Source organism: Trichechus manatus, unplaced genomic scaffold (genome assembly GCF_000243295.1).
Source record: "Trichechus manatus latirostris isolate Lorelei unplaced genomic scaffold, TriManLat1.0 scaffold00014, whole genome shotgun sequence".
Taxonomy (NCBI): Eukaryota; Metazoa; Chordata; class Mammalia; order Sirenia; family Trichechidae; genus Trichechus; species Trichechus manatus.
Genome location: NW_004443950.1, coordinates 444,790 through 455,690, shown reverse-complemented (window position 1 = coordinate 455,690; position 10,901 = coordinate 444,790). Strand labels below are relative to the sequence as shown.

The following is a 10,901-nucleotide window of genomic DNA, read 5'->3' as shown; positions in this document are numbered from 1 at the left end:
CCATGCAGCCCCGTCTGGGGCCTGCGCCGCGCCTCCCCCTCGCGTGGCTGTTAACTTCCCCTCCTTCACGGACAGCGCCCCCTGTAGGAGAGCGAGGCGAGCAAGGCGAGGGTTGGCGCGCAGCTCAGCGAGCTTTCGTGGGCTTTTTCTGCGCACTGTCCAGCTTGCAGAGTGCTGGTGGTGCCGTGGTTAAGAGTTCGGTTGCTAACGAGACGGTTGGCAGTTCGAACCCAACAGCCGCTCCCTGGAAATCCTATGGGGGCGGTTCTATCCTGTTCTATAGGGTCGCTATGAGTCGGAATCGACTCGAAGGCAAAGGGTTTGTTTGGTTTTTTTTTTTTGGTCCCGCCTTGATCCCCAGCTACTGGGACCACAGAGCGGATAACGGAGCGCTCCCGTGATGCCAGATGCCAATTGCTCGCTTTACCCTCAGCCGTGAAATTGAAGGATTACAGCTTTCCTAGTCATTTTAGCTGGGGAGTGTGAGGGTGCTAGAGGAGAGAAATGGCTCACGAGGCGGAGCAGGCCAAATGAGCCAGATCCTAGAGCAATAACACCAAAATTTAAGCACTAGCTGTGTGCCAGGTACTGAGTTTAGCGTTTAGAATGTGTTAATTTACTTAATCCACGTCTGTATATATTGCAAATCTGCTGCAAAAGACCTCTTTAAAATGTTAAAAAGCAAAGATGTCCCTTTAAGGACTAAAGTGCACCTGACCCAAGCCATGGCATTTTCAGTCACCTCATATGCATGCGAAGGCTGGACAATGAGTAAGGAAGATAGAAGAAGAATTGATGCCTTTGAATTATGGTGTTGGCGAAGAATATTGAAAATACCATGGACTGGCAGAAGAGCGAACAAATCTGTCTTGGAAGAAATACAGCCAGAATAGTTCATAAAAACGAGTCTCACATACTCACGTAGTTTGGACACGTTATCAGGAGGGCCAGTCCCTGGAGAAGGACATCATGCTTGATAGAGGGTCAGCGAAAGAGAAGACCCTCAACGAGGGAGATTGACACAGTGGCTGCAACAATGGGCTCAAGCATAGCAAGGATTGTGAGTCGGGCACAGGACCTGGCAGTGTTTCATTCTGTTGTACATAGGGTCGGTATAAGTCGGAACCGAATGGACGGCATCTAACAACAATAACATATGTATCAACTAATTTAATTCTAGTGTTTTAAAGAAGGAGTACCCGGGCAGTGCAAACGATTAAGCACCAGAATGGCTGGAAGTTAGAACCTACCCAGAGGCGCCTCAGAAGACAGGCCTGAAAACCTTATGGAACAGTTCTATTCTGCGCATATGGGGTCGCTATGAATCGGGAATCCACTAATAACAACACTTTAGAGGGTAGGTGTCACATAATAGCCCCGTTTGTTTGACAGATGCAAAACGGAGGGGTATTTCACCTGCCTGAGTCCACAGTACTAACAAGGGGTGGAATAGAGATTTGACCCCAGGCAGTCTGGCTCCAGAGCCGCTGCTCAGCTAGAAAAAGGACTCCCACTGTCGGCTGCTAACGCAGCCATACACCCCTTAGCCACAGGCCTGCTTACAGGAGGGATGGGCGGGGTCACCAGGTTAGACCTAGAGGGCCAAAGAATCTATAATTAGAAACTCCAATTCTCCTCTTCAAACCCCTGAATCTGAGCTGGGTGGGTGGGAGGAAGGAGGGGTCAGCTGGGGTTCTCAAAGCATCTGGGGTAGGGGAGGGGAATTTAGGGAACAAGGGGGCGAGGCTGGCCGGAAAAGTTCAGCTCAGTGGGAAAGGGCTCGCGGGCGAGTGATTGAGTCTCAGGACTGTTTTTAGGCCCGGGGAGCCCACTTCGTGTGTCCCGAAGAGTAAAGCACTTCAGGTCTAAAATAGAGGAATAAGGGCTCGAATCCCAGTTCCGCCTCTTATCTTGCAGGAAATGGGCAGGAGAGCTGTTTTTGAAGCGAGAACCCAGGGATGGCTGCTTCGCACAGCTAGCAGGGTATTTCAGGCCTATAAAAACCAGCCGCATTTTTAAAAATGCCTTTATTTACACTCTTCATAAAGTTGAGAAAACGTCAATTTATACTGGGGAACAGATTATAGGGCTTATAACCACCCTTCCTACCTCTCACTCTTTGGCGCCACCATGGCTTCCAAACTCTGGGACCGAGGGCGAGTCATTTCTCTCCCAGCCTCCATTTGCTCAGCTGTGAAATGGGAATAATGATTCTCCCTCCAGTTGGAGGGCTTTGTAGCAAATTATCGAACGTGGTTCCTCAGGAACTCACTGCCAGTTTTAAACCCTGGGGCACTCTGGACCGGCGCGCGTAGCGGGGTGGAGAAAAAGGCAGAGCGCAGCCTCGGCTGTGGCTGGGGGTGGGAGGGGCACACCGGTCTCCATCAAAGCATTTGGATAACAGAGCACCTCCAAGGAGTATAAACGGGGCGCCTCAGTTTTCTGTCAGCTTTAGATACGTCTCTGTGTAGCCGCAAGACACAGAAACGTTTTTCTTCCCGCGCTGCGGAGGTAGCAGAGTTTTGTTTTGTTTTTTTTTTTCCTGGAACTCAGAGCCCAGACATGGGCTGAGCCCTACAGGGAGCAGCTCCCGGAAATCCGAGAGAACGCAGGAGGGAACCAGGGAGGGCAAGAGGGGCTCCACCGTAGCGGTGACCGCCGAGGCCGCGGCCCCACCTGCGAGGGGGCGAGGCCTCACGGCGCTGGGCCAATCAGCACTTACCTGCGCTTACCTGGCCTCCTCCCCATCGCTTCGACTAGCCGCGGTGCTCCAAGCGACCCGACGAGCTTAACCGAGCACCAGTCTGCACTCGCTGCAGCCTCTTAGCCTCTTCACCTCTCTCTCCTGCCATGAGGCTCCCTAGGGGGCCTCTTGCGTCCCTCCTGTTCGTCGCCGTCCTCCTCAAGGTACTCCGCTGCCTTACCCTTGCCCCGGCCGGGACTGCTCCCTCGGGGGCGGGTGGGGTCCTCACGCGGCGTTGGCGTCGGGGAGAGAGCGGGGCTCAGCTCCTTGAGGCCAAGGTAGTCTGGGAGGCTCCGTAAGGACTCCCCAAGGTGGGATGTGCAGGACTGGGCATGCCTGTGACCTAGCTCCTGTCTTTTTCCCTCTTCCCTCGGGCGCAGGTTTGCTGGCCACGGTGCGCGGCCTCCGAGCCGTGCCGGGCGGGCTTCGGGGAGGCTGAAGTGACCTTGGAGGCGGGAGGCGCAGAGCTGGGGCCAGGCCAGGCACGGGGAAAAGGTAAGACCCTTTGGGAGTCCGCCTGAGTGAAGGGGTGGGGCGGAGGCCGCATGTGGTCTGCTCCGGTGTGGCCGGGACTTAGGGCGTCCAGGATGGGCCGGGGGACTTCTGGCGCCGCCTCAAGTCCGGGGGAGGCGCAGAAAGCTCCTGGGGGGCGGGAGTAGAGACCCGGCGGCTAACAGAGAAACGCCCCCTAGTCGTCCAATCCCCTCCTTGCCCCGCCGCAGTTGCTTACCTTGACCCCCTCCTTTGGGGTGCGGGGCGACCGTTCCTCTCACCCAGTCCCCACGTGGGAAGCTCCGCCGGCTGGCCCCAGCGGAGGAATGCGCCGTCCACATTCCTTCTCCCACCCCCGCGCAGGTGTGGGGATGAGCTGTGCCCCGGGCAGGCCCCCTTCGCCCCTCTCGGGCCCCCTTTGTGAACCTTGCTTTGTGACTCCAACCGACAGACGGGGTCTGTTTCTCTTCTTCTCACTCCCCTCCCCCGCCCCCTTCTTCCCCGGCAGCTGGAATGCACTCTTAACCCTGCTCTTCCCGGAGGGCTTGCGCCCCTGCAGCCTGCCTGGGAACTAGGCCTGGCACTGGCATACTTGGGCTGGGGCTATCACGCACAGGGAACACCCCATCCCCAGGGTCTTGGGGCTGGGATGTTAGGTCATTTAGTAAACTCGGGGTTGTCCCAAGCCAGCAGGTCTTGGGCTACAGGGCTGTAGATGGTAGATCAAAGCACCTTTTTGATCTCCCAATTACTAGCCACCCCGCCCCCCACAGTTCAAAAACTTGAGAGTGGGTTCACTTGGTGCAGAGAATCAGTGTATTAAGACCCAGGCAGCTGCCGACTGGTGGGGGTCCCTCCCCTTTCAGGCGGGGAAGATGGCGAGGGGAGGTTTCCTCTGTGAGAGCAAACCCAGATTCGTAAACAGGGGTGCTTAACCAGAGATCCTTGGACGTGGTTCCGGAGGATCCTCAAACTGTGTAACTGTTTGAGAACTTGTGGGTGCATTTTTCTGGGGAGGGAATCCACAGTTTACCTGGCTCTCAAAACAATTGAGAACCGCTGCCACCTAGGATTTCTCTAATGGCTCCGTCAGTATACCCCCACCCCAGGTACCAATTCCCACTGCTTGGCCTGAATGTGGGGGTGCTCTGTGATGAGGGAACAGAATGGCTCTGCTTTGTCTCTCCAAAAGAGGATTGGGGGTCTTGACTCTGTGGAAGCCTTCTTCCCCGCTTTCCCCAAATAACTCTGCAGATCGACAAAACAATTAACACCCAGGCTGGGCCAGACTTCTTAAACCCTGGGCTGTAGGGAGCTGAGGAGAGGCATGAAGAGGTCATGCCTCATAAACTTTAAATTCTTGCACATGGGTTTATAATGGGCTGACTAACAAACAGCAACTCAGCCAACCTGTAAAAATGTTAACTCAGACAGGGCCCTAAATCCAATTCCGGCTCCCCGAGGAAGCTTTATTGCTAACCAGACCTCTGCCATATCTACCCCCCGCCCCCCACATCCCCCATTGTCAAGTTCTCTGACTCCAGTCTCTGAGAGCAGGCTGTGGCTTTGAGTGTTGTCTGTGCCTTATCTTTCTTACTGAAGCAAGAAATATCAGATTAGCTGTCACTTCACTAGGCTTGAGGTTGTTGGGGGGGAAGCGGTGATCAGGTTTTTGATTTCATGGTTGAGTTGGCGTGTGCTTCCTGGTGATGTCAGGCATTTTAAACCTTTTGAGGAAATTCAGTGTTTTCGGGTGTCTGGTTTATGGTTGTGAGAATGGTATGTTCCCTGCCAGGAGTACACCTGGGTTATAAAACAAAGAGTGGGTTAATGTGCTTGGCTCACCTGGAGTCTCCCTGCCCCATGACTGGTTCTTAGAATGAGTTTCCTGTGGAATGGGCTGCCACTTTTTTTTTTTTTTTTTTTTAAGGTAAAAATGAGTTTCTGGGCTCAATTGGTTCCAAATAAATTGGAACTTCCCAACAACAGCACAAAAATAAAATATTGGTGTTTCTCCCCGTGGTCTTCAGCTTCTATCTCCCCCTTCCACCCGCCAGCTCCCCATCCTCTATACACAGCAGCCACAGCCTGGATCCAGTGTTGAAGAAGTATCCTGAGGGTACATACAAACTCTCAAGTTTGGCCAAGTAGACAACAGTTTCCATATTGCTAAGGAACAATTGCCACTGTTGTTTGCCCCTGGGTTATGAATATCACGGGTGTCTATGAAGTTGAGCTCAAAGAAATTATCTGATGTAATTAATAACTTGTTTGTATGTGCATCTTCCTCTTCAAAGCCCTTCTGCAACTCTAAGCTTGCTTTATCCTCCTAACATTCCCTTGAAGCCAGTAAGGTAAATATTAAACAACTTGAGCTCTTAATCTCAGAGTTGAGACTTCAGAAACAATGTAGCCCAGCCCTGCTGGAGGTCACACTCTCTGATGTGGCCTGTCTCTAGTCTTTATAGACCTATGAAGAAGGAGGTCTTAAAGGCGGAGAAATGGTGGCACAGCTTCTTTGAGGGTTGTAGGTATATGCCTAGGACCTGGTACTTAAAATATGCACACTAGGTATTTGCACAAATCGTGACAACCTTGTGAAGGATGGCCCATTTTACAGATGAAACTTAAGTGGTTGTGGCTTCACCAAAGTCTTATCACTGCAGTGGCTAGTTGGGACTTGAGTAGAAGTTTCCAACCCGAGTTCTGTAGCACTTTTTAATACCAGAAAATGGGAAGGAGAGTGGAATGAAAAAGTAGAATATTAGAGCCCTGAATCCTGCAGCCACCAATAATAACCACCTACCCCAAGAGCACTCAGACATTTATTCCCTTTTATTATAGGGTTTTCCAGAAACATTCTGGTAGAGGGAACTGACTTGGTGATGGGGGCTTGAGTCAGGTGAAGCTGGGCTTTACTAGAGTAACAGTGAGAGGCTACTCTGGAGGGGAGTGGGGCAGGAACATTGCCCTGCCCAGACCTCACAGTCTGGAGTCCTGCCTTGCTTCAAGTATCCTGTGAAGCAAAGACAAAGGAGAGGTGCAAGGAGGGAACTTGAATGGTATTAGTGCAGTGACCTAAAGTGGTCTAAACATCTCCCTACCAAAAAAAAAAAACCCCATTGCTGTTGAGTCGATTCCCACTCATAGTGACCCTATGGGACAGGGTAGAACTACCCCATAAGGTTTCCAAGGAGCGGCTGGTGGATTCGAACTGCTGATCTTTTGTTAGCAGCTGAGCTCTTAACCACTGACCCACCAGTGATCCTAAAGTGGTCTACCCATCCTTAATGGCAAACAATTATTTTGACCCCTCAGAGGGTTCAAAGGTCCTTTAGTTGGTCTTTGGGTAAGATTGAAAGCTAACGGTCTTCAGCTTTGGTAGGATTCTGGGTGTGAGTTAACTTCAAAATGGTTTTTGCTCCTTATTTTGGGTTTTGGTGTAAAAAATATTTTTTTTATTTTGGAGCCCCTACTCTGGGCCATGCCCTCTATTTACATTTCACTTTTTCAGTAAACACTTATTTACTGTTTCTAGAATTATTAGAGCTGAAGCAATGGACAAAACAAAGTCTTTGCCCTTGGGGAGCTTACATTCTAATATTAGTTTCTTTTTCTGCTTATGACCGCCTTGCAAAGCAGGTGATGATAACTTCCCCTCAGCTATAAAATGGGGTTAAGGGACTTGGAGTAAAGTCAGTGCGGCAGCCAGCTGTAAGACCAGGATTTAAACTTTGGTTATCTGCCTCTATGGCCAAGGGGATTCCACAGTGCCCCATAAATCTGCCACTGAGGAATGAATGTTTGGGAGCCTGGGTTTTGAGCCTGGCCAGCTGCCTTCCTGGCTCAGCGGCAGAGTAGGGTTTGTTGCTGAAGACTCTGCCCTACATCACCATTAGCTTGTGCCTGGGGAGCAGGTCTCAAACCTCTAGTCTCCCTTCCCACCGCCTCAAATGACACTCTGTTCCTAGGTTACCCAGTGCAGGGTGTCCTCACCTCCTTGCTATGTAAGGAAGGCATTGCTCATGATGGACAAAGAGTTGCTAGAGCTGGAAACTACAGCTCTGCAAAGCAGTTAGAGGATGATGGAGGAGATGAAGAGAGAGAAGGGCTTCCCCCACCCAAATCAGTTGAGGCTTCTGTCCTGAGGTTGACCAGTCTCCATTTGGAGAACCACGGTTATTGGAGAATAACATGTGAAGAGAAGAATTCCCAAATGTTTGATGAACTTCACAAACTTAACACACCCGTGTATCTAGCACACAGATCAAGAAACAGCATTACCAGCACCTCAGAAGCTCCCTCCCCACAAGACAACCACTATTCTGACTTCTAATACCATAAATAAATTTGCTTGTACTTGAACTTAAAGTAAAAGAATCATATAGTATGTCCTCTTAGATTTGGCTTCTTTCACTGCACATTGTGAGATTTTTGCCTAATGCTACAAAAATAGTAGTTGTGGTTGATTCTCCTTGTTGTATAGCATTCCATTATGTGACTATACCACAATTCACTTGATGGGCATTTGAGTGGCCCATTTTTTGGCTATTATGAATAGTGCTGCTATGAACATTCTTCTACAGTCTTTTGGTGAGCTTATGTACATATGTGCTTAGTTATATACCTGGGAGTGCAACTGCTGGGTTAACTTGAGGGTTAACTGAGGCTCTTAGTACTGTGTTCATGTACTGGAAGTCAGCTTTTCGCTGTCCTGGAGTAGCTGAGTCTCTTCTGGATTCTATCACCCTTCACCCGCTTCAATCTCCTTACTAGACCTACCCCTCCTGGATTCTTGCATCTCATCGGGCCCTACTCTGAGAGACAGCAAGTCTTTACTATGTCCTTATATTGTGGGAGAGAAAACCTTCCCTTTATTTGCCCTTAAGCCAATGTTTGCTACTTCTCCCCAAAGTAGAAAGGGAATCTGGTAAGGGTCTTGAATTTCTTGGGTGAGAACTTCTTCCTGTGTGGAGATTTTTATCCTAGTCGGTGTGTTGGTGGGCAGCAGCCTCTTCATTTGGCCAAGTTTGCTGAGTTCAGCTTCTCTTGGTCTTAGTGTTTCCTCCATTATTGTAGAGATAGGGAGACTCAAGAAACGTCGAATCCATGATTCAACAAATATTTATTAGCACCTACTAAGTGCCATGTCCTGTTCTAGGTTCTGGGGATAAGCAGTGAAAAAACATGCAAAAATCCCAGCCCTCCTGGAGTCTTACCTTCTGGTGGAAGGAGACAGACAAAATAAGTACAATACATGGTATGTGATGGAGTGGGAGGTAGGGAAGGAAAAATATAGGGTCACATAGGAAGGTTTGCTGATGTGTTCTTGGAGGGACCTGGAGGAAGTGATGTCCAAGACAGAGGCTGAGGAAAAGTTAGGCAAGGGGGTTGGGGCAAGAGAGTTGGTGGGGTGAGTGTTGTGTTTCCGGCAGCGGGAACAGCATGATGGGTTCCAGGAACTTAAGTACATTTACTTTAGCTGGATCATGGCATACAAGGTGGGGAGAGGCAAAAGGAGAAGTAGGCAAGGCCCAGCCCAGCTTGGAATTTGTGTTACCCCATAACAGAAGCAGCAAGGTGTTTGGGGAAGTCTAGGTATGTGGATGAAGCCTGAGTTGCACCTTTATAGAGACCAGCATCTCTGAAGCTTTGGGTCTTCTCTGGAATGAGGACATGGGGACCCATCTCTAGCATCCCTTTTAGACTTGCCTTCCTGACTTTGTCCCAACCAAAGAGCATTATCTCCCTCAGTTCATTTAGTCACCTGGTATTGCCAACCTAGGCAGCAGGGGTGTCAAGGAAGGGCTTTTAAAAAAAAAAATCCTAAATACCATTTACTGAGAGCTTACTGAGTTCCAGAAACTGCATTAAGTACTTTATGTAATAAGCCCCTTTAATCCTCCTAAAAACCCCATGAGCTGGGTAGAACTGGCCCCATTTAACCAGGCAGGGAACCTAGGCTTGTAACTTGTCCAAGGTCACCAAGCTAGTAAGTGGTAGAGTCAGTATTTGAACCCAGGTTTGACCTAGGTCTGAGGTATTAACTCTTTGGAATCAGGGTAGGGGAGGGAAAGAGGTTGTAAGTCCTCTGGTCCTGGCCAAGCTAGAAGATTGGAAATGGTTAACTTCTGGCCCAAGAGCTTCGCATTCCTGTACCCTCCAGACAGGTCTCTGTTAATCACCAGGAGCTGGAATAGGGAGAGAGCCATCAGCTGAAAGAGCAAGGCTGGCCTCCGTTTAGGATGTGGGGGAATAGGGAGGGTTCAGATACCAGGCCTGATGGCTACTCACACTGACAGTTCTCAGCAGTTCGTCTTCTGCCTCTCTGCACCCCACCCCCACCTTGTCTCCTGCAGTAAGGACCTCCCCCAACCTGTGTATGAGGGGAGATGCATACACATACATATAGCCAAATCCTGGCACCCTTGTGGTTGTGTTACTTAGAGCATCAGTGGTCCACAAATCCTTCAGTCCGACAAAATACGCTTTAGGCTGCAACTGCCATGGCCCAGCTGAACTTTGGGGTGCTGGGGTCCTGTTGCTTGCTTGCCTGAGGTGAGCCAACACACCTCACCCTGGGAAAGAAAGCCAAATAAACACCTTCCTTTCTCCCTTTACCCCATCTTTGAACTCGCATTTCTGGCTCTATCCCTAACATCTGAGAGAGGGTTCAGAGCCCCAGCCACCCAGCGAGGAGGGGGAGGGCCTGATTCAGTGGGGAAGACTGTTGGGATACCTCCCTGTCTTGAGCTCCCTAAGGAGAAAAGATCTGTTTTCTCCTAGAACTCTGAGGCACCTCAGAGGTTAAGTGGGGGAGATGCGGGGCTGAGGAGGTAAAATCCCAGGCCCAGGCCCTCCTCTTTCCCCTCCATCTCAGTAACCCCACTTGTGCTTGTTTAGGACAGTGTAAGTTTCGTTTGAAATTATCTCTCTATTACCAACGAGCCTTGAAAACTTGTGCTGTGGACTAGAAGTAGAGGGTTCATTTTGTCCAGGGGTTCTGACCTTTGTGCCTCACAGCTCTAGGAGGTTTTGATCCCCTAGAATTGTGTACAAGAGTACATGTGCATTTTTCTGAGAAGATTCCTCTCAAAAATTTGGGGACCACAGCATATCCCCCACCCCCATCCCATCATTTTATAGAGAAGCAGAACTACGTCCAGAGAAGTGGTTTTTCCAAGATCATGCAGGTCCATTTGGAAGTTCAAATCCAGCAGTGGGGGAAGGCCTGATGGTATAAATCTGGGGACAGGCAAAGGAAAGTGGGATTCTAGGCCTGTTTTCTCATCTCAAACTGTGTGGCCTGAGGCAAGTTACTCAAAATCCCAACTCCTAAGTCTATCGTGTGTAGGAATTTTCTCTATGGCCCCAGGACTGTGAGGAGGTGGACTGGTTGGGGAGTTAGAAGGCAGGAGTAGAGGGATCTACTACCATTCTGGGTGTCTTGCTTAAGGCTGGGTGCCTCCTGAGCTGCCTTCTCACTACGAGCCCCGTCTTGTTGTAGCTTCAGGCAGGGGGAGAAACAGCTACTTGTGGGCTCCCCACACACAAGCCAGAACAAGACACCAGGCCCACACCCTGCCCTCTCCCTGTGGAGTCTGCTTCTGTTGCGGCTTCCCACCAGGGCTGCAAGACCTGCCTTTTTTTTTTTTTTTTTTTTTTT

The 10,901-nt window shown here is 50.2% G+C and overlaps 1 protein-coding gene across 1 annotated transcript in view; it reads left to right on the top strand.

The window, feature by feature from the left end:
- Positions 1-2,850: 2,850 nt before the first annotated feature.
- The window catches only part of CDH3 (cadherin 3), a 49,052-nt gene continuing 41,001 nt past the window's right edge, over positions 2,851-10,901 (top strand). Inside the window, exons 1-2 of the mRNA XM_004371452.1 lie at positions 2,851-2,895; positions 3,124-3,238. Of these exons, the coding sequence (XP_004371509.1) occupies positions 2,851-2,895; positions 3,124-3,238 (160 nt within the window). The remainder of the gene's footprint in view (positions 2,896-3,123; positions 3,239-10,901) is intronic.